The sequence below is a fragment of the Chlamydotis macqueenii genome, chromosome 7 (genome assembly GCF_036417535.1).
Source record: "Chlamydotis macqueenii isolate bChlMac1 chromosome 7, bChlMac1.mat, whole genome shotgun sequence".
Classification (NCBI taxonomy): domain Eukaryota; kingdom Metazoa; phylum Chordata; class Aves; order Otidiformes; family Otididae; genus Chlamydotis; species Chlamydotis macqueenii.
The window spans coordinates 29,173,437-29,196,200 of NC_141562.1; the positions used below are offsets into that span (position 1 = coordinate 29,173,437).

The 22,764-nt window shown below is 41.8% G+C and overlaps 1 protein-coding gene across 3 annotated transcripts in view; it reads left to right on the plus strand.

The window, feature by feature from the left end:
* RBM20 (RNA binding motif protein 20) overlaps nucleotides 1–21,561 on the plus strand; it is a 108,128-nt gene extending 86,567 nt beyond the window's left edge. The window contains exons 6-15 of one of the 3 annotated variants that reach the window (XR_015259073.1): nucleotides 1,062–1,205; nucleotides 2,576–2,707; nucleotides 4,546–4,625; nucleotides 5,434–6,121; nucleotides 7,978–8,076; nucleotides 9,497–10,166; nucleotides 12,577–12,696; nucleotides 13,462–13,583; nucleotides 17,507–18,355; nucleotides 19,632–21,561. Coding sequence is in view for 2 of the 3 variants with exons in the window: in XM_086752304.1 (XP_086608430.1) it covers nucleotides 1,062–1,205; nucleotides 2,576–2,707; nucleotides 4,546–4,625; nucleotides 5,434–6,121; nucleotides 7,978–8,076; nucleotides 9,497–10,166; nucleotides 12,577–12,696; nucleotides 13,462–13,583; nucleotides 17,507–17,617 (2,166 nt within the window). In the remaining variant the exon portion in view is untranslated. Of the gene's footprint in view, nucleotides 1–1,061; nucleotides 1,206–2,575; nucleotides 2,708–4,545; nucleotides 4,626–5,433; nucleotides 6,122–7,977; nucleotides 8,077–9,496; nucleotides 10,167–12,576; nucleotides 12,697–13,461; nucleotides 13,584–17,506 lie in introns of all 3 variants that reach the window. The other 2 variants (XM_086752305.1, XM_086752304.1) reach the window with 2 other exon arrangements.
* The last annotated feature ends 1,203 nt before the right edge of the window (nucleotides 21,562–22,764 follow it).

Genomic DNA, 22,764 nt, shown 5'->3' on the forward strand with positions numbered 1-22,764 from the left:
TGCCAGCCCAATTTGGGAGCTCTGCCTCTCTGCGTGTGCAGTGGTCACTATGCCTCCAGGGCAGAAAGTCCTTCTTACTGTGTGTTGTTGCAATGAGAGGGGGAAAGTATTAGGTTTTCCAACCTGAGGTACAGCTGTGTGTCCTCTCACAAGTTAAATGGGGTCACTTTTACCCTTGGTCCAGTCTGTTCCACCAGGGCAGAAGGATTTAAATTCAGCCCCTGCTACCCTGTACACCTCTGTAGACACCTAAACTGATTTTTAACATCCATAAATTCAGCAGGGACTGCAGGGAGCACCTGTTTCAATTTCCAGGGATCACCAGCACCACATAAATAGACATTTATGGAATACTTGAAATTACTAACTTTTTGTGCATTGCTTGCAAATTATCTGCTAAGGGACTTTTACTCAGCAATAGTGCACGATGCCTTCATGTGCAGGGAAGGCACAGAGTCCCCAACAGGTGCAGAGAGGGTGAGGAAGTCTGTCTGACTTGGCAGAGGAGCCAGAGGGGTTGTGCTGGCATACCAGATGGGTACCGGCCCTGCAGGGAGCTCGTCAGGAGGGGCTGACACCTCCCCATGGCAGGAGCACACTCCACCTCCAAACACCAAGTGCCCTCCAAACTCTGGCTGGTGTTGAGCACAGTGCCGTGGCCTGTGCCCGTGGCAGCCCAGCCCTCTGCTGTGACAGGGAGCTGAAGCCCTGGAGTCCATAAGGTTTGAGCTGGCAAGTTACCTTTTGCAGCAAAATCGTTAATCCTGTTTGAACAAGAGCATCTCTTCTAGAAATCTTCTCTGGACTTTGTAACGTCCAAGGATGGAGACTCCATTACAAGCTGCACTGCAGTTAAACATTCCCCTTCCCATTTGTAGTTCTGAACCAGGATGTTAAAATACAAGGTTTTAAAGAAGGATATTTGCCCTTAATAACAAGTATACAGAACAGAACTTTTCTTTTTTTTTTTTTTTTTTTTTTTCCCCAGAAATGTAAGGTCTTACCTACTGGGTGGAATATCTAAGATAAAAACAGAGTTTTGAGTTGTTTTTTTTCCCTAGTTTCCCCAGAGGAAATCTACACTGGGTCGAGTTGTTCACATCTGCAACCTCCCCGAGGGAAGCTGCACAGAGAATGATGTCATTAACCTGGGCCTCCCGTTTGGGAAGGTCACCAACTATATCCTCATGAAATCCACTAATCAGGTACTGTGCATTTGGGGTCTCTGGTATTGACGTCTATTGGCGTAAAGACATATTGACATGACGACAGAGTCTTTGGGGAAAATCTCTTTTTTTTTGCAATAGAAACTTTGCTCTTAAAGTAGAAAAAAAATGGTGTTTGCAGAATTAGATGATGGCATAAACATGACCACTGCCTCATAGTTCTTGTTAAAAAACCCAGAAATCTCAATGAAGTGTCGTAAAACTATATTTAAAAAAAAATAGTATTTTTTTTTTTAATAATAATAACTTGGCCTTCTTCTCTCAGCCATTTGTTAGAGTTACTTTCAGACTTGCTCTGTTTGGAAGGCTTTGATTGCTTTGTTACCCATACTTACAGAGCTGATGTAGGCATTGAGGAATGACTTGCACTGTAGCCTGGTTCGACTGTCCTATACGGTTTGCTGAACTGTTGTTACAGCAGAGGCAGATCCTGCAATGGCGTAATTACAGTTATAGTCTGGTGACAGAGCCCCCAGGCCACGGCGGCACTGGGTGATCTGGCACACAGATGCTAAAGGAAGGCTGTGCGTTTACAGAGGGCACTGACACCTCGCTCCCTTTTAATCTGCACAAGACTGTAGTGGAGCTCTTTCTTCAAGGTAGCTTAAGTCTAGTTTAAGTACCTTAAGTGTACCAGTGGTGGTAGGCTGGGAAGACTAGAAAATCTTCTTTCACATACCTGCAGCACGTGTTAAGATGGATGTAGAATCCACACCAGTGAGCAGTGTTTGAGATTGTAATGTTTCAAAATGCAGTTCTTACATATCTGTGAATATATTCCTTGACCAGTTAAACTGCAATCACATCAAATGCAATTCTTATGTAAATAAAAGTGCTAGTTAACGTAGTTCAGATTTTTTTTGAAACTTTTTTGGCTTTGTTCTGGTTATTCATGCTCTGATGTTCTGGTTTTATCTGGATCCCTTACAATTCTGCACGACACGGCTGACAATCTCAGGAGCAGCGTGTGCCGCAGTGTTGCGGTTCTGCATCCTGTCAGCAGCTGACTATTGTGTAGAAGCACCAGTGAGGAAGTGAGTGAAAGAGGATGTTTTCACATCTTGAGAAAGATTAGATTCTAGTCATTTAGTTTTTAACTAAACTGGCTTCTAACGTTGTGTATCAGCTTTAACTGGGTTGAAACCATTAATTGCAGTTAAAAGGAGGCTGAGCAATGGACTGAGTGTTACTATTTCAGCTCCAGGGCTGGAAAACTACCCAGTGCTGTGTTATCAAGACATTTTGCATGAGAAGAATCCAAACAGAAATTCATTGTGCTGCCTTTTCTCTCTTATTCTTTGTATTTTTAATTGTGTAGTAGATTTTAAAACTCTCCCCATTCGTGCTAGGCCTTTCTGGAAATGGCTTACAGTGAAGCAGCACAAGCCATGGTGCAGTACTACAAAGAAAAACCTGCTATGATAAATGATGACAAGTTACTTATTAGGATGTCTAAAAGATACAAGGAATTGCAGCTGAAGGTAAGATAGTAATTCCTGATAAGATTTCCTGAGTTTCCATGACACGTCCTGGAGAATACATCTAAAAATCTTTGCTGATTACTGACTTCTAATTAACACTTTAATATTATGTGAAAATAAATTAAGAAAGAGAAAATAATAATTGTATGGTAATTATCTTTTATACTTAGCTGCTTGCTCTTGGTCTAAATTTTAACTCTCTGGTCCACTAATGCTATTATTTCCAAAATCCCTTCCGAGCTTCCTTTTGAGCAGGCTCCCCACATTGCTTGGTATAACAAAGGTCTAAACCACAGTCGTGTGTAAGATACAACATGTCAGCAAAAATAAGACAGTCCTGTCCTTTCAGTCAGGCATTAAACCTGAAGTGATGCTTTTTCACTGCTTGCATGCTTGAGCCATAGTACAATCTCTATACCAAGTAGTGATGGCAGGGCTAAACATCACAGTGATTCCTTTTTCTTTCTTTTTTGTGAATTACGTAAGTTAAAAAGCAAGATTTTTTTCATTTTTTACATAGTCAGAACAGAGCAACAGTCTTTCTATAGAGTGTGTGACACTTCTGATGTGAACACCTGAGCGATGTCCAGAAACCAGTGCTCTTGTGAGCGCATTTATGGAAGCTTATGTACTGTCATGTATAATGCTAAGAAAGTATTTTTTTTTCATGGAGACTTGGACTGGAACTGGCAATGCACAGTTGAAAAGCTTCATATTATATTATTTAACACAGCACAAAGTTATTTTATAAAATAACTCTGTAATATTCCAAGTTAAGAGGTTAAGGGACCTTTTATGACCCTGGAGGAAAAAACAAGTAACTCAAGTGGTTTGGTTTGACCTTTGGAAAAGTGTCTTTCTCTCCTGTAAGTGTATAATAGTTTAAGGAGACTTAAAGGAGTTGCCAAAAGTCTGTAAACCGGGGCAGTCTCTCTTGGTATGGTATGCTGAAGGGATTGAGATGTAAGGTGGTAAAGACTGCATCTTAACATAGAAGCAGAACAGGAATTACCCAGGAGAGTGTGGGAGCCTGCCCAGATTTCAGGAAGATTTTCAGCCTTTCCAATGTCAGTTTTTCAGGTCATGGTATTATTTTTCTCTGCATGAGCAAAAGCCCTTTCTCTTTGTAAAAAACAAACAAACAAACAAAAGTGCAATGTGGAAGGGGGAATATGCACAAGCTATTTACCACTACATACTGCTCTGAGTTCCTGCATGATTATGTTGCTCAGCTGTGCATGCTCCAAGTGTCCAATGAATTGCATGCACTCCAGCCTGGAGTAGTGCATCTTTTGTAAATGATCTTGAATCTCAAGTAATCAGCACTTCCTGCATACATCTGTCCTGCACTTTTCTGAAGATCTTGTGTCTAAACATAGTCTTTTAGAGCTATACTCCAGAAAGGGCTAAACTCTGAGGTGAAGAGAAGGCAGTTAATTCCTAGAGGGTCAGAGATAGGCTGCTACACGTATTTAATTCAGACACCAGAAAAATTATCTGGTTTGTTTCCTCATACATCCAATTCCTAGAAAATAACTTTGTAGTGACTGTATCAGCGAAAGACAAGCTAGTTTTCAAAGCCTGTTACAGCAGCCAAGTATGAGGAGACAGTGCTACAACGTAATGGAGCAAATTTTCTGTTTGTATCATTTTACTGCTTTGATCGTGTTGTTGAGATACTAGCTGCAGAAAAGACTGTAACCACAACACTGAAACCAAATATTTCTCAGTAGTAGTATAATTAAATGATGCATGGATGCTGTTTCTTGAAAGACAAATCACCTATATTAGCTTGGAGAGTAGTGCAGCATGCTAAACAGCATCTTTGTCTTATTTAGAAACCAGGTAAGAACGTGGCTGCTATCATCCAGGACATCCACTCGCAGAGGGAGAGGGACCTGCTGCGTGAAGTGGACAGGTAAAGTTTATCTGTAGTGTGGAATTGGGACCTGGATAGGTCTGTAAACCTGCAGGTAGAAAAAGCAGCATCTGTGTGCTCCCCTCTCCTATCTCATTTGCTTTCTTAATTTGGATTTAATTTCAAATTACTGTAAAAATATAAGTGGATTCAATAGTAGGTACAGGACCTATATAATGAGATCAGATTGAAACTGTGCATGTTATGAAAATAAATGAACTCTTTCCTACTGATGATGATGACTCAGAAAATACGCCTGGCATGTGAACAACACACAAATGAAGCCGTTCCCCTCTCCTCCCCCTTAGTGAAAAGTGTGAAGGCTGAGAGACTTGGCTACAAGACCTAGAGGGAAGGAGCCAGTTCACATTACAATGTATTTGGGTATATGTCTGATCTGCCTGGCTTCTGGACCTTCCAGCAAAAATGGAGAGGAATCACAGTCCTAAAACATCTCTTTCTTTGAGGTGACTTTTGTCTCAGAGATGCCCTAGATGAGTGACTATTAAGGGTACAGCCATTAAGGTCATTGTAAAGGTATCAAGCTATTAAGATACTATAAGCTTTTAAAGCTAAATGCCTATGAGACACTTTTAAGAATGAATTACTAGATTATTGGCAGATCTGTGGTTTAGTTAAGCTCTGTGGATATGACACTGCCTTTTCTCCTGTTCACTGTGTTTGCAGCAGTGCAGTGAAAGGCCTGGGGTCCCAAGTTCGCAGGGACAGTCCCTATGTGTTTCCAGTGTACAAGAACTTGGTAGACCAGAGCAGGTCAGCCAGTTACAGCTATCTTTTCCCTCTGCAGCAGGTATGGCACGGAGAGGCCCCGCTCTCGCAGCCCCATAAGCCGCTCTCTGTCGCCCCGATCCCACACTCCCAGCTTTACTTCCTGCAGTTCACCCCACAGCCCGATGGGGACTGGCAGGACTGACTGGGGGAATGGGAGAGAGTCCTGGGATCAGTCTCCGTATTCTCGACGGGAAGAGGAAAGAGACAGCAGAGAATGGCGAGAGAATGGGGATGAGAAGAGGGACAGAACTGACACGTGGGTACACGAGAGGAAACATTATTCCCGACAGCTGGACAAATTTGATTTGGATGAACGGATTGAAGGAGGCAGAGGGCACAGAGAAAAATATTTAAGGAGTGGTTCCCCTGGCTCCCTGCACCCTTTATCTGGCTACAAGAGCAGGGAAGATGACTATTACCGAAAAACCTCTAAGTCAAAATCTGACAAGTTTCAGAGGCAGCTGCAGGATTTACCTGGGAGATCCAAGAGAAAGGAAGAGGCCAAGTTAAGGGAACGCAGGCATTCTTACAGCGAGGACGCTGCCAGGGAGGAGGTGGCTGAACAGAAGCACAGCAAAGCGTCTGAGGGCTCCAGGCAAAAACAAAGTGATAAGAATAAGGTGAAGAAAGCTGAAAAAGATCAAGAAGAAGATGCTGCTGTGGAAGGCAGTGATGTGAAGGAAACCAAACCTCCCGAGAATGAGGTAAGTAGAGATCTCAAACTGTATGTAAGAAGGGAAATGCAGAAGTAATGCATTTTCTGAAATATTTTATATCAGTTGTTGTGGGTGTGGTGCTGGTGACAGACAATGTTTTACCATGATAAAATCAGGGACTATAGTTCTAGAAGAGATCTTGGGGGCTCATCTTGTCCATGTCTTTGCCCAGATCATGCAGATCTATTACACCATTGCAATGCTCAATACGCGGACATTGTCTTTTTGTGTCAAACACAGAATCAGTGAGGGGAAGGGGACAGACAGCTCACAACAAAATTAAGTGACAATCTGCTCTTGGCATGCAGGTTGTGTGTGCAGGGGCAATTGCCCTACTGCTCTAAGTCTGCGCAGAATACCCTATAGCTGCTTTTCACCTCCTTCCACTGCCTGTGATGTGGATTGAGTTATCTGAGAATTAAGTGGTATTTTACAGGGATGCACAATATTTGTAGGACAAGGGATCTGGTCGTTATACTGCTATAATGGGGAATGAACTTCTATTGAGGAACATTTTCCTTTTGGTCAACTCAGAAGAGCAGTTGGTTTCTATTAATCATAATCATATGTCCCTACCCTCAGCTGTGGCAGGGATAATTCACACCACTCCCTTCAATGTGCTGGCAGGAATCTTTCCCCATGGCAGAACCACTGAATTAGCTCACCTGTAAAATTATGAGATCTCTGGAGAAATACTCCCAGTTGGTATAGTGGCAGTGTTTGTGGGTTTGATTCTCCTTGGGAAAAAGTGGAGAGGGAACAGAGCAAGATGTCTCATTTGCTCAGTCCCAGTAGAGCCCATGCTCGTATCCCCACCCTATGAGAATCTTGTTACTGGCTGTTGGCCACCTTGCCTCCCCCAGGCCCCCCTGATGAGACACTGCCACCAGCCGCCCCCAGGGATGCTGGCACAGGAGGCTGCAGAGCTGCTTTGCTGAGCAGGGGTCCATCTCTAGCTTGTGACTTTGTGCTGCCAGGGCCACCTTCAGTTGTTTTTAGTTGACCTTGCCTATGTTCTTCTCATTTAGGGGCAAGGTTGGTGGAAATCTCTAGATCTTGTAACTCAGCTAGTGTCTGAAACAAGCAGCAGCACTACCTCATGCCATAGATATGTATGTCTGTACCACCTTTTGTCATCTTTCTCCTTTGGCTGGTATTTCACTGTGATGGATGGTTCCTTGGGAGGCAATGTCAGAGGGAAATGTCAGACAGCATCCTAAATCACCAGTGTTGCATACTTCTCTGCATGTTTTTCAAGTTATTTTAAAGTGGCTTTGTTAAAGGCATACCTCTCAGGGACTACTGCTAACAATTTATTTTAAAAGGAAGAAATAGGTTTGAACGTCTTGAACTCACACTTTTGCTTTGCTCCTTTTACCCAGTGCCAGGTAGTACTGTGGCTTTGTTCTTCCAAAGTAACTGCTGCAAGAATTGTGCAGCAGTTGTATTCTTGCCTGATCCTACACCAATAAACAAAACAGTTGAGGTCTTTTCTCTCTGTACCATGTCTGAGCCAACACAACAGATGTGGGTAGAGAACAGAGGAGTGGCGGTTGGAAATTTTAACGAATTCACATTCTCCCCCACCTGTCTTCTAGCCAGTTCTATGATGTAAATTACATTGTTCTGATTTTGTTTAAATTTCTTTTTCTTAACTCCTATTTGTGCACCTTTGCTAATGGAATCCAATTCTTGGGTCTTTTCCCACAGCCCAGTTGACTTGCATAAACTTTAGAAATGAAGAATGTGACCTTGTGGTGACTTTCCTTCCCTAAACTCAGAATAGAAACATAATAGAGCACCACTGTGTGTTGCCATACGTGTATATGTTGTATTTATTTTAGCTTGGAAAAGAGGAGCAAGTTCCAGAGAAGAGCTCACCTTCAGCTAATAAACAAGGAAAAGAATCTGGAGAGCTTCTGGAAAACACAAGAAAAGAGAAGGTTGGTGACATGTTGGTGGTGCAGCTTCCATGACAAAATGAGTGAAAACCCAGGTTTGGTAGCACATTCTCCCTGCTGAAATATTAAACCCACATGGAAAGGCTTGTGAAGGAGTTACAGAAGGGTATTGTCTAAATTAACTTGCCTTGTGTTGACTTCTGCTTTAAGGGATAGCTTTTCCTGAAGTCTCCAGAACTTTTTATAGTTGCTCTTTGCCCATGTACCTTGCTTCACATGCACAGCCCTTGGCACTGGCAACTGTAAGTAACATATGCCCAAATGAACTATGTAACTTTGTGAGCCGTGCCCAAAAATAGGAGATGTGGTCAGTTAGTGGAGAAGGAGGGGACTAATGATGAAAACTTTTCAGAACATTGGCCTTAGATGGGCTACGGATAATAGCCTCTTCTGATTGTTTCTGGTTTTAATTAAATAATGTCTTACAACACCCCTTCTGCAGCATCGCAGCTGGGGACAGCAATGTCCTTGGAATTCCTCCAGCTTCATATCTGTAGGGTCATGGGTTGATGGTCAGATATGGAAGCTGTTGATATCTGTTGCTGTAGAAAACTGATCTCCTGGCAAGAACAGTGTCAACTCCCAGAGTTTTCGTGCTGTTTTAGGATTCTAGGAGGGGAAGTGTGGGAATGGCCCAACAGGAGGAGAATACAGATTATTAATAGATTATGTGTACACAATAAGTCTGGGAGTTGAAATCTAAGCTGCAAGTGTGTCTTAAAAGTAACATATACATTATAATTGTAGTACTTCTGAAGTCAAATATTAGTGTCTGAGTTTATAACTGCATGGATGAGGTATTTCAGATTATGTACCTTGGAGTATGACTGTAAAACTGATTTTTCTTAAGGTCTAGGCCAGTCTGTACCAACACAGTCCCTGGCAGAGGGCTTTTGCTGGTGGAAGGAAATTACTACAGAAGGTAGCCACATTTTCTCAGTCACTGTAGGAATTTAAAGGACCTAGTCCAGCAAAGTGAAAGCCGCAGTGGCTAGACTGGGGTTCAGTATATTCTCAGTGTGCTGCCTATTTCTCGCCACCCTGGAAGTAGAGGAAGGGGAGAGGTTCGTTTCCTTGGGGATCACATAGTAGCATCAGTTGCATAGTAAAGCATAACAGGTTATGCCTCATTCTACTGCTTACAGAAAAGTAAGAAGCAGGAGGCTGGAGAGACTGTAATCCTCAAGGCAGTTATAGAATCTCCACAAAGTTAAGTTTATGTAATAATTAAAAAGAGATTGCTTGTTCTTGTGCATAAGGTTTAAAATCACAACACCAAGTTGTTTGAAACTAAAATACAAGAGGGGTTAGGCATGGCCAGATCAAAGTTCTTCCTGATAACTTTTTAACAGTGATGTTCTATAATCACTGATGTCTCAAATGTTTTACATCTTTGTGACAGGACCGAGACTGGGAGAGTGGAAGTGAGATAGAAGGTGAGACCTGGTATCCTGCTAACATGGAGGAATTAGTGACAGTAGATGAAGTGGGAGAAGATGATTTAATTATGGAGCCTGATATAACTGAGCTTGAAGAAATAGTACCAGTTGATCAAAAAAATAAAGCTGCTTCAGAAATATGTTCCTGTATGTCAACCATGTTAGAACTGAAAAACAATCACAGCCACTTAACCAGGAGCGAAGACAAATTTGCCCATAAAGCTTTGGAAACAAACTTCAGATCAACAAAGGGCAGTGTAGCTTCTAGTGGCTGTCAGGATGATGAGGAGGATGATGATAATGACGATGCTGTAACTGAAGCATCAAGCCTAAATCTGGACCCTGAGCAGAAGCCAGAGGAATTGCAAGAAGACCAATCTGCTAAGGAGTCTGATCCCCACCAGAAGGAAGAAAAAATTGATAAGAGCTCTGACACTCATTTAGAGCCTGAAGATCACCATATACCTTCTGTTCATCTGAAAGAAGAGACTCTCCAGCTCCCTGATACATTTATAGATGATTACAAACAGATGGGATCACAAGGAGCTGAGAGCAGCAAAGTTATGGAAATGCTTGTTAAAAACGCTACTGAAGAAACAAGACACGGAAGCCAAGAGTGTCCAGAGGCCAAGGGTAACTACTGTTTTTCTTTCTTTTCAGCCCGCAGAGGGCCTTGCATGTTTTCTCTGACAGTAGACTGAAATTTATTGCTAACAAGAATAAATGTTGCTAATAGTATCAAGACTTGTCCTTGGAGCAGCTCAGTAAAAGAACTCCAGTGCCTTTCGCCAAGCTAAACCATTAGAGGCTCTTAGCTGAATAGTGTAAAGGAAATATGATAAGCAGCTTGCAAGCTTTCTGAAAGGCATAAGCTGCTATAATTGTCATGTCAAGGTTCACATGAGTTTAGCTGAACTCTTTGAGTGCCTTGCTAAATTTATTTTGAATTGTCAATGAAACGAGTGACAGTCTCTGAAGGTCAACAGAAAAGTATCTGTAATGTCTGGCTGGCTCCTGGACAAGGTGGGTATTCTTATACACTGTATTGAAGTGTTAGTAAGATGGAAATAATCCGTAGATTGTTACTTCTCAGTCCCTTTTCACACAAATAAGTGCCTTTTGTTAGGACTTGCCTTATCATCTCCTGTTATCTGCCACATGCTGCCTTTAATATAACTGATAGGACATGCTGTGAGATAATGCCAATAAATGTAATCATAGCTGCCTATTAATATTTTAGTTGTCTGGAAAAAAAAAGATCTTGAGTGCCTGAAAGTGAGTTCAGTTCCTCGTCACACTTTCAAATGAAACTTGAGCGAATGGGCTGTGTATAATGAGGGGAAGTGGAAAACAACAGAGCACGTTGGCCAGGAATGCTCTTTTCTGTTGCTACCGGAGTTCGCGTGGTAGAGAAGGATTTATGAACAGAAGTTGCTGGAAGATTTTTGAGGGTACAATTTTCCACCAGAACATGCTGGAACATTTAATGTGAATGTCTGATTTTGAATTAAGTTCTTCCTCCAGGAAAGATTTGAAACTTGCTCAGTTTTCAATCCTTACCTATTTGGCCTGAAGACACCTTGCCAGGCTTTGCATATTTGGAGATAGCACTGCCATGTAAACTCCCTGGGACTGGAAATGGCAAGGTTGGCTCCCCTGGGCTGCCTGCTTTACAGGCAGCCAGCTGACAAAAGAGTTGGATATCCCAAGAGTATAGTTCCTTCAGTGTTTTCAGCATCTCGGCTTCCAACTTGCCAGCAGGGAGCCTGGAAGCTCCAGAGGAGCTTGTGCTTCCCAGGTTTCTGGTACAGACTTGGGATCTGGAATCTGCAGTGCAAGGGTCTAGGCTCTCTGCAAATGCAGGTGCCAGCTCAGAAGCCCAGAGTCAACTTAAGTGGACTTAAGTTGCTACAAAGGCCCTGGGTGATTTAAGAAGAGCAAACTGAAGCTTGCGGGTTTTCCAGGATCTCTGCTGCAGATTTGGAAACGTGGGATGGGCTTAAAGTTAACGTGAAAGTCAACCACTCAGGATTTTATATTCTTTTCTCTTAATCATGTAATAAATGTATTTAAAACAATGAAGAAAAAAATCATTCTCATAGCCAGAAATTGCAGATCTTTGAACTACAGTCTTGAAAGACAGGAAGGGTTTGGTTTCGACAAAAAGACACTTGTTTTATGAGAAACTGTATCCCTTATCTAGGTGATACTGCAATGCAATAGAAATTTTGTCAAGGTAAGGGAGCTAGTTCTTTGATGTATGAACTGAAGAATAGGGATCAGACCAGTTTATCTGTAATTCTGTTGTTCTGTGATAACAAGTTTATCTTTTTTAAAATAAAAGCAATTCACATGTTGAGAAGGGAGAGCATCTGTTCTTTTGACTGGCTTTATCTGCCTCAGGAAATCAATCCACCATTTTCCACACCTTGAATCTCCTGCCTGTGTCCATTAATGTCGGTCAGCAGGGACTGACCAGCCCATCCCTACTGGCAGGGAACCGAAATCTTCCAGCAGTCAAGAGCCATAAAGCAGAAACTATCCCTTGGAGAGCTGAGGATGGGAGAAGAATGGCTCCAGGGAGAAGATGACAGTGGTGCAGGGGTTCTCCCAGAGGAAGGTTTGCTTTGCCCATGCAGCTGCTTACGCAGTTTGGAGATGTGCTCTCAGCAGGTGCTGCTGCCCCCAGCAGCCCCTGTCTTAGCCGGGCTCCATGACTGGTCATGCCATACCATACGTAGTAGCAGAGCTGCAGTTGGATCATGCTTGTGCCAGAGGCATGTATAATGTTATAGATCAATTTGGAGATAAAAATACGGAAAGAAAAAAACCTGATGAAAGTGAAATTAGAAATAGGAGTGACTGCCCAGTGTAGTAGTATAGCTGTTGGAGTTGCATTGAGTAGGTTTCTGATTTGGAAAAGCATTTTTTCTAGATTTTACTTCATTTATAGATCCACCCAGAAAGTGTTCCCAAGAAGTATACAAATGTCTCTTTAAACTAATAAACTGTTTTCATTCAATAAATTTATTCATTTGTTAAGCAAATTCTAGGTACTTGGAAATGAGATCTCTGGAATACCCGGAGGTAGAGTCTAAACGAAGGCACTCTCCGCCAGGCTGGGAACAAGAGGACGTCTTCACTGAACTCAGCATTCCCCTGGGTACGTTCGGCCGCCCCGGCTGCCCTCGGCCTGCGATGCTGCCCACTGCAATACCTAGAGCTTACAACAAGATGTCACTTTAAGGCTACTTGCTATATTTATTTTTCAGAACAGATGTGAGGAGAGTGAAGGAATAGTGTATACGACAGAGGGGTAGTTGTTGAAAGAAACAAGCTTTTGATGATACAACACTGCTAATTTTACTCCTGATGAATGCCAAAAGATTATGTCACTCATAAGATGAAATAAGTTCCCTTGCACTATATATGAAATATATATGAAAAATACTTCGTAATTTTAAAGCCTTTGTCATAAAAGTATTGATTATACTTTCAGTATAAGCAAAAGTATTGGTTTTATTCTGTAGACACTGATAATGAGTAAAAGACCTGGAAGAAGTACATCCTAAAGAGCAAGCTGTGTAACTTAAGCATGAATTTACTGCTAATAAGTACTATTTCCATTCTAGCCCTTGAGGTTACACAGTGAAGTTTCCAGTCAATATTATGTACAGGAAGGTACATTTTTAAATATGTATAATATGTAAGAGAGAAGTGGAAGGTGTATTTGCAATGCACAGGATTTTAAACTGCAGCTCAATATTGCAAAATTAGGGAAATTAGAGAAGTGAATCCAGCATTCAGTTTTCATATCTGTGTCATTTAACTAAGCAGCAACTTTTTTTTTTTTTTTTTAAAAACAAGTTTATTGTGGAGGGGAAGGGTTTCAACTGACATTTTAATGTAATTCAGAATTTCTCAATAGGTGTGGAATTTGTGGTGCCTAGAACTGGGTTTTACTGCAAGCTCTGTGGACTCTTCTACACAAATGAAGAAACAGCAAAGACAAGTCACTGCAGAAGTACTGTTCACTACAAAAATCTTCAGGTAAAAAAACCACTTGAAACTAGCTAATTAACCAGCTCATGGGGTGGATTGTGCATAAGATAGATGATGCTACAAAAAAATTAGTTTTTATTCTGTGGACAGAATTCAAACGAAGTTAAATTTAGATAAGCAAAATGTTTAAGTCGTTCCAAATGTTAGCATACTAATTGCTCACTCACAGATCCTTGAAATCAACTTCTGGATCATAAATAAAATGGAGCCAGGTGATAATTTTATCCTCTCATCTATATTAGGTACTTCTCACATGCACAGCATGCAACTCAGATCTTTAATTCTCTGTTCCTGAAGGTCCCAGACGTTTCTATCACTGAGTGGGCCTAGCAACAGCCTTTCTTATTTTTTAGTTTCAGGAGCGTTAAACATGCCACTCATTTAATAACATTGCCAGACTTATTTTTGCACTAGCGTGAATTTCTGCAGCGTGTTTCAGCACGCAGTACTTTGTGACGCACAAGCTCTCTAAAGCATTTCCTGTGACCCGCTGAAATCCCCTCCCTGCGCTACAGAACTGCACGGGAGTTCAGCCACGCAGAACACCACCACTGAATAATTTCTATAAGGATATGCAGAAGCATGCAGTTGCTTGTCTGGTTTCCACAAGCATATACCGTGAGCGTATCAACACAGGATAACAGCACACAGAGACCATGGGTGCTTGCAGCTCAATCAAAAGATCCTTCCTTTATCATTTTTCAGATGCACAGCATGAGAGCATGAGCGTTCGCTGCCCTGTGCTGAGGACGCCTCAGAGGAGGTTGCCTTACCTCTCATCTCTTTGAGTCCCTGCCTGTGGCAGTGTGTGCACACTGCAGAAGACACTTTTGTTAGCAATTCTTGGCATTTGCCTACCCTTAGCAAAAGACATGAAAAAGCAAGGCTGCTCCCTCTTTCTGTGTTCCTTCCCTCTGCCCATAGTAAATGCTGGAGCTGTGCTTCTCTTCAAGTAGTAACTATCTTTCCCTAGCTGGTTAGTAGGCATTGGCTTTTCTAGTGATGCTCAGAGTCAAATAATTTTTCTGGGAGAATTTTCTTCTTGACTTCCCTGAAGTTACATAGCTGTAAGGGCCTCTGGCTTTCAAAGACAGCGCCTGCAGAGCTGCACTGCTTGCTAATAATGGGTTGTCCAAGTGTAAGCTTGAAAAACAGGTGCCCAGTTTGCATGCCTTTTTTTTCTTCATACGAAAAAATCCAGAGGGATTCACCAAAGGTGGCACCACTCAGTGCAGGCTGTGTATCCCATGCAAGTCTGTCCCAAAGAAACGCGTGCTGAAGTAGAGAATGCAACTCCAGTCCCTGCCCCGGCAGTTGGTCCAATGGGAATAGAGGGATTTTTTCATTTTCTAAGTTATTTTGTTAAAGTCATAGAAAAAAAAGATCCAACTAAAACGGAGTCAGTGAAAAAATCCTCTTTTTCTCCCCGTTAAGACATTTCCCATGAGCACTGCAGTAGATATCTAACACTGACTTGAGATAAAAGAACAAAGACCACAAAAGCTGTTAAAATTAAATCTGTCAAATACGGCAATGAAAACAGACTGTTCTGTCGAGCTGTACCTCTTATCTTACTAAACGAAGGAAGTAAATGTCTCATCCAACTTTTGCCCACTCGAGTGGAAACTCAGCACATTTTAAATAATTGTTCTGTATTACCAGAACCCTTTTAGTTGCAACAGTGGTTATTTGTGCATGCTGCAAGAAATGTCAGTCTGCTCCTACGAGGCTGCAATTTAATGAGTGTATCCACCAACATAACAACTATGGACTCTAACACTTACTGTATGTGAAGCTAAGGGATCGCTGCTGCAGACTTTCTGTTGTCTTGCCTATGTGACAAATACCATTGTCCAATGACAACAACATGGTCCCAGATGCTCTCACGGCGGTGAGTCTTCTATAGTTGATTGGCAACTTGTCATCTTTCATGTTATCTCCTTGGAGCCACATCCAAAATATATGTGCAGTGTTTGGATTTGAACGCAAAACTAAATAGTTTCTTTACCAGTTTTCTTCCAAAAGCCTTGCTTAGATTATAACAGTTTTGTCTTGAAGTAAAATAGTCAACTTCATCTGAGTATGGTGCCCCCTGAAAAACAGCAGTCACTGAAAAAAAATCAACTGTTTCTTTGTCAGCCTTGCAGACTTTTTGTAATTTTCCATTCTCTTCAGCTTAATAAATTATTTTCCCAGGTGGTATTTATATTTACAGATCCACTGCATTTTCCATGTCCAAAAAATCCATCATTTGGCCATCCCTCCCACCACCACCACAAAAAGCTGTCAGATTCATCTGGTATAAGCTACGTTGGCAACTCAGTGCAGCATTTTATCCTGTTTTCCACTGGCAGTATTCATCAAAACTTATATTTAAATGAAAAAAAAAATTTTTTCCTTGCCTATAATTTTGCTATAAATTAATCTGTCTGTGAACTTCGAAACTGGTGTTTGTGGTACTCATGATAGCTGACAATGTCAGCTAATGGTGGTGGATAAACCTCAGTCTTATTTTGGTGGGTAATCATTCAAAAACAAAAATGCAGGGGTTATCTGATCCAATGACAAATGTTAGTGATTTATTACAGTTCATGGTGTACTTCTCCCAGCCTTTATGGACCCTATCTCTCTGTATACTACTGTTACATTTACTCTGGCTTTCTGCCACATGGAATTTTGTCCCCAGGGATCAAGACTGAGAGTTGTGTAGTTTCCACAGCCAAATCTCTATTTTCAGAGTAACAAGGGTGCAGTCATCATTTTGTCACAGGTACGCCCATTCTTTACCATTACTGAGTCCCTTTCAGATGTAGCTCTTACATCCAAAGCTTGTATTTACGTGAGACAGCCTGTCAGTCCTAACACAGCCCTTAGTTTTCTTACAACTGTTTCTAATTTCACCTCTCCCCATGTATGCCAAAGAGTAAACTGTACTCTGAGGGAATCCTGCAGGTAGATAAAATTTTGCAGGTACACGAGATGGTCTTTTCAAAACAAACCAGAATCAATAATCAGCTAGGAAAGAGAGTTTTATGATTCTAGTAATGTGCAGGTCAGTTATTCTATGTGATATAAGTCATTAATAAGAACATCTCTACTATTATGTGGGAATTTCCCATGTGTCTCTCTACATTAGCTGCTGCTGAAGCAGCTTCTTTCCATCCATTTCTAGGTCTGTTGACCTTGAACGACTACTTTGAGCACCATTTTCAGACCCACACCAGTTCATTGTCCATTTTGTGTGTAGCTCTGCTAACAAAGAGCACTGCCAGAAGGCTGAAAGCCTCACTGGCCATGTCTGTATTTTTAAATCACCCTGAGTACTTAAAACACTGAAAGGCTTTATCTTAGAGAAATGCAATAAATGTAAATACTGTAGCCAGACTGCTAAATTGTGTTAATTATCACTGAGTTTGATTTTTCTCTTAAAACAAATTTTCTTGTGCAAAAGGCATATCTCAGAACTGAACAGGCTGAAAACATAATATATATGCTTGAAATTGTGACTCAGAAACGGCATCTGTTATTCTGACACACCAATCTTAATAGCAGCATAGTTCAGTTCACGCAGTGGAGTTAGTTCCTGCCCTATAGCATAGACAGTCTGCAAGGAGAGGAGGGGAGGTCTAGTTACACTGACTGGTGGGGAGTCACGGTCCTCCTGGTTCTGTCACCGCTTCCCCTTGAGGCACAGAGTAAATCACTGAACTTCAGAGGCTCTCCATGTATTAAGGTAGTTTGCCCGACACAGCTATATTTCCTGGCTTGAATTTTCACCAAAATTGGGCTTCTATGTATTTTCTTCTCTTTTGAGATTCTGGGAGACTGTGAGAGCTCTGAAAAGACAAAAGCATCACATGTTGAATATTTTCAGTTTTGGTAATGATGCTTTGGTTTTGATGTGATTGCAGAAGTATCTATCCCAGCTTGCAGAAGAGAGCCTGAAAATGAAGGAAGAAGGCAGCCATCTTCTTCAGGATGACACTGGCATTGTTCCTCACTTTGCAAAGAAAAAACTGTGATGCGGATGAACTGGAAGAGCTATAAGGAGTGAATGCTGATACTTTATTTTTTTAATTTCTATGATATAACTGTCAATTTGCACTGTACAGAGGAGGGGAAATAAAGAGCATGTTCCATGCATCTATGCCCAGAGTGCCATTAAAAACCAAAATGCCTGAAACTGTTTCCCACGGTGAAGCAATGCTGGCATATCTGTAAGAAGTGGAGCAATTCTTTCTCACACTCTGCGTGCTGGGAGTGGTTTCCTAGATTAAATCAGAATTCTCAGGGATTCTTAAAGTTTTCATTCTGATGTGACACATCAGGTCAGGCGGAGTATTTAGAGGCACTCGGCATCCTCCAGTGGACGCTGGAAGGAACAGAGATGTGACTATAAATAGGCTTTATGTTGCTTAAAATAGCTTCAGCCATTTCACTCATTGCCCCAGTAAGAAGTAAGATTTGCATAGGACATCTAAAGCCATTGTGCTAAAACTAGTCAGTAGATGGCATAATATAAACCCCATCAGCATCCATCTCCATGTGTCTTAGAGCTTGGTGAATTGACAAAATGTTTGTGTTGTTAAGCACTGACTGTACACTGTGTTGTACGAACGCAGAGGGAGCCACAGTCTGTCCCAGGGACCTTACAGCCTGAACCCAGCCCAGCGAGAGCAGTGTGAATGCGCGTGCTGACAGCTGACCTGCTCTGGTTTTCAGCTTTTTCCATGGTGTGATATGATCAAGATGTTCTCCAGGTACCGTTGTGTTTGAAACTCTGCTTTTTGATAATTCTAAAGGGTGCCAACCTTGAGTCTTACAGACTTGAAACTCTGACGAGAGGCTTTTTAAAGTCCCACATGTTTGGACCATGTCTCTTTTAGACATTTTATTCAAGATCCTTGCTTTTGGGGTCTTTTTGTTTTGTTTCAAGCTTGCTTTTCCTCAGCTTGGCAACGTTGAATTTTCCTGGTTTTCATGGAAAGATGCCAGACTTTTAATATTGTTTTTGTATTTTATTTCCCTGAATTTTTTAAGGCGAATACAACTGATGGCTCACAGAGTGCTGCACTGAGAACACAGGATGCACCAGCAGCTCTGGCATTATTATGAGCTATTGTTTCTGCACAGTTGTTGCTTAGTATTTTGCAACGTCCCTTTGAAATGCACTGTACAAGTTTCTGGTTTATTTCAATAGGGCTTTGTGTAGTAAAGTGAATACGTATGCAAACCATTGCCAGAATTGATCCCAGAGTTATGCTTTTATAAAATGCCTCATGCAATTTAGACAGATGGGGATTTGCAGACGTGTTTCCACTCTTTGCCTGACTCTAATATTAATCACAGTATGTTCTGTAAAAATTGCCGGTGCTGGATGTCCTGTTTAGATGTTGTGCAGAGGAAGTAGATTCCCAGAAGGTTCTAGCCATCCCTAAGAATGTCATGGATGTAGCAAAATATTGCAGAGTGGCTCAACTGCCAAACTGCTTCCACCAAAGTATTCGTTCCATTATGTCTTGTGCCAGCAGCCACGCTCGTTCTCTGAAGTACCCTGTAGCCAGGCAGGGTGTCGCAGAGGTGCCTGGTGTTGTTGCCTGAAGCCCTGTTCCATTTCATGGCCTGTGCTTTCCATTCATTTTTACCAGAGATGGGTTCAGATTTCATATTTGGAATTCCTGCTTCTCACAAGTCAAGGGATTCTTTGCATCCCAGATTCAGACGTGGCCTATCCAAAAGACAAGGGGAAATGAAAAATATTACAGCCTAAATCCTCCTTTGTCCAAATTTAAAGTATGTTAAGACTTGGGTCCATCTGTCATTTAAAATGGGGTTTTTTTGTTTGTTTTTCCCTATGGAAAAAAAAAATATTGCAGACCAGGTATTTTTCCTTCAAGGGTTGCGTTTTTTTCTTTGACTGTTTTTCACATTGCAGTGAAATTTGAGCACAGAGCTGTTAGGGCAGGAGCTTGTATTGCAAGCTGTAAGATTAGGAAAATGGCAGTAAAGATTGTGCAATTGTCTTCTAAAGCACAGCTCTCAAGCTGGTCATGTATCATCTGAATATGAAGTTCCCTTCATGCCCTTCAGCACAATCTGAGCACAAGGGAAGGAAATCACTACAAATGCAAGCATCACATCTTTGAAGCTAACCCTGCTATCAAACTGGGGCTCTCACCGGCCTAATGGGAGCTTGTTAGACCATGTGGTTAGGCTTACTTGGATGTGAGACATAGCTGACTGTATATCAAAGTCATATGCCTCCAGCAACTTTATCCCCAGGTAACCTCAAATGAGAAAAGTATCACTGTTATTATTCTTTACTTGTATTGCAGTAGGAGCTACAGGTCCACTGCCTTTATTATAGGCAGGGCACAAATCCACAACAAAGACTTTCCCAGGCCAAAGAGCTTTAAATCAGACTTTCTGAAAACAGACAACAGGTGGATACAGGCAGGCAGGGAAAGCAGTAGGTAACCATGAGATTTTGACTGGCAGCAGCAGAATAATTAAAATGAGGGTTTACCCAGAGGCTTGTTTTTGGATTTACGGGAGATGATTCAAACTACTTGCCCCCTCCTCTTGTTCTGAACCAGGTTCACCCCCATTATTCACAGCTTGCATATTTAACGTTTTTTTTCCCTGGCCAGTTGCATTAGACACACAACATCCCTTCTTGAGAGAGTTAGCCTCGGTATCCTTCAGTCCCCAGTCGCTTAAGGTTTGGTCTCCATCGAGGGCTCCAAAAGCTGGAGTCTTGACTGAGGCTCACCAGGAAGTGTCCTGGCTCCAGACACCTTATCTGAGTCATGGGTACAGGTCCTTGCTCGCCCCTGAGGAAGGAGGAGGCTCCAGATGGCATCTCTGCCCTATGTAGTTTCCTCTTCTGGAGGTTGATGACTCAGGTGAGTGATGCAGGTGCAGTGCCCAGCCCCACAGACATGATCAGACCCAGACATTTGTAGAGGTGGTTTGGACACCCCATCTCTTTGGGCTCTGTCCTGACACAACAGCAATCTGCAAAATCCTGGGTACAGGCCATTCCCCTTCCGAAAAGGTCCTTTCTCCCCCTAAAACTCCACATTTGAAAGCAGTTAAGAGCAACCTCAAGTCTCAACTAGCTCCTAATGATCCCTATGACCAGTTTTCAGCCTGATGCACTTTGAGAACTCAGATATAATCTCCTTCCCTCTCCAACAGGCCATCATGCAATGCTGACAGGCACTCAACTCCTCAACTTCTCTCTACTACCTATTCTGCTGAGGAAGAAGGCCACTGTAAGCAGCCGCTTACCTTTCTCAGCTTGTGTAAAAATGTGTTGTTTCTTTTGGTTTATTATATTTAAAATTTTGACTTTTTTTTTAGTTGGCATAATTCATCATCACTATAATCCACGGTGTTTATTAATACATATATATATATAGCACAAAGCAGGCTCAGGTCTAGCCAAACAAATTCAGATATTTAAAAAGGAGCTTCCTTAATATATACAAACCATTTCAACACATCTCAACCAAAGATTGCACTTTCTTAATAGGGACTATGTTTTTCATCTTTGTGAAATCTGTATTGATCTCAAATAGTCTTTAATGTCAATCTGCAACTTACTTTCTCTGACATGAAAAATAATTAAACATTTGCCCCATAAGATTAGACAAAGTTTCATATTGGCTTTAACACTAATTCAGTGTTAGGCTGGTTATATTCAGGGTTTTTCTATTCTCTAAGGATTAAGGCTGTGATTTGTTGAATTATACTTGAACTGGACCAGATGTACTATTTATTGAGCTTATATAATATTGTTAATTTAAGTTTTGGCTTGTAAACAGTTGGAATTTGTTAGTACTTGTTTAATTATGTAGGAACTGTCACCAATATTAACTGATATGTGTAACTGATTGCAAAGTGTTTCAATTCGTGTTTCTTAAAAAGAAAGATTTTAATAAAGAGAACTGTAAAGCATCTACATTGGTGGGCAGTTGTCCCAGTGAGAACAGGCTTCTAGCTTCCCAGGGGACCTATTAAAAATCCAAATGAATAAAAGACAGGTTTGGGGGTAAGAAGGAAGCAGGAGGCCAAAATGTTTGCTTTTCAATATAGTTTCTAGAAGCTGTGATTCTTACCAGGTAGCTCCTGCTGTACAAATTGCGAGTGAGTGCCGTTGTCTGGTGCTGAAGTTGAAGTGAACACATCTCAGCAGTTCACTCCGTAATTATTATTAATTGTTATTACGCATGCCTGTCCCTCTAGGTATGTCCTCACTTCCCTTTTTCTCTTTATTTCTGAATGGACTGGGCAAGCTGTCTGTTCCCACTGGCTTTTCTCTGTCTCCATCCAGGCTGTCTTCTCATCCTTCTGAAAGCACCATATAAAATCGTCCCCAAGCCAGGCACCTTCTCCACCTCATCTCAACCTACATCCCCCTGTTTGCCTGTTTACCCTGTTTCCCTTGCACTTTCCCTCTGCCTTTGCTGATTTTTCTTCTTTTCAGCAGCCTGTCTTCCCCAGTGCCCTCCCAGCTCTGCAGGGACCTTTCTCACTCCCTGGCCGCCTCCTTGGCTCACCTCCATCACCAGCAACCAGAGCTCCTGGGAGGAAATGCTCAACCTCAGTCAGGGTGACGTAAAGACATGCTTGTACTAAATATTTAAAGAATGCAATGAGGACAAAAGCTGAGGGAAAACTTCACCACCAGCTTTGATGAATTCACTCAGCAGAAAACACTAGGAGGAGAATGGAGACAAGGCAATGTCCAGTCCATGTGCAAGGCAGGGCATGGGGCACCATCAGAGCACAAGCTATGCCTCCCACCGCATGCTGAGGGAGAGAAATGGGTCTGTCTGCCCCACTGAACAGCTGGGGAAATGGATCATGAGCAAAAAGACTGGCACTTGGGTTTCCTGACTCCCCAGTTCATTAAATCAGAGCTTTAGTGTCCTTTAAGTAACTGTTTGGCAGCTGAGGCACACATGGGATGTATTTTAAGCACAAATGGTTTCAGTTCTTCTGTCCTCGATGTACTGAAACCTTCGTACGTGTGACTTTGATACCATCTCATCACAGTTACAAATCTGTTTTGCTCTAGAAATCAGGCAAATAAATTTTGTAAGTGTTAACTTGGCATCATATATCCGTAACAAAAAAAAAATCCAAACTGTGGTGTTCAAAA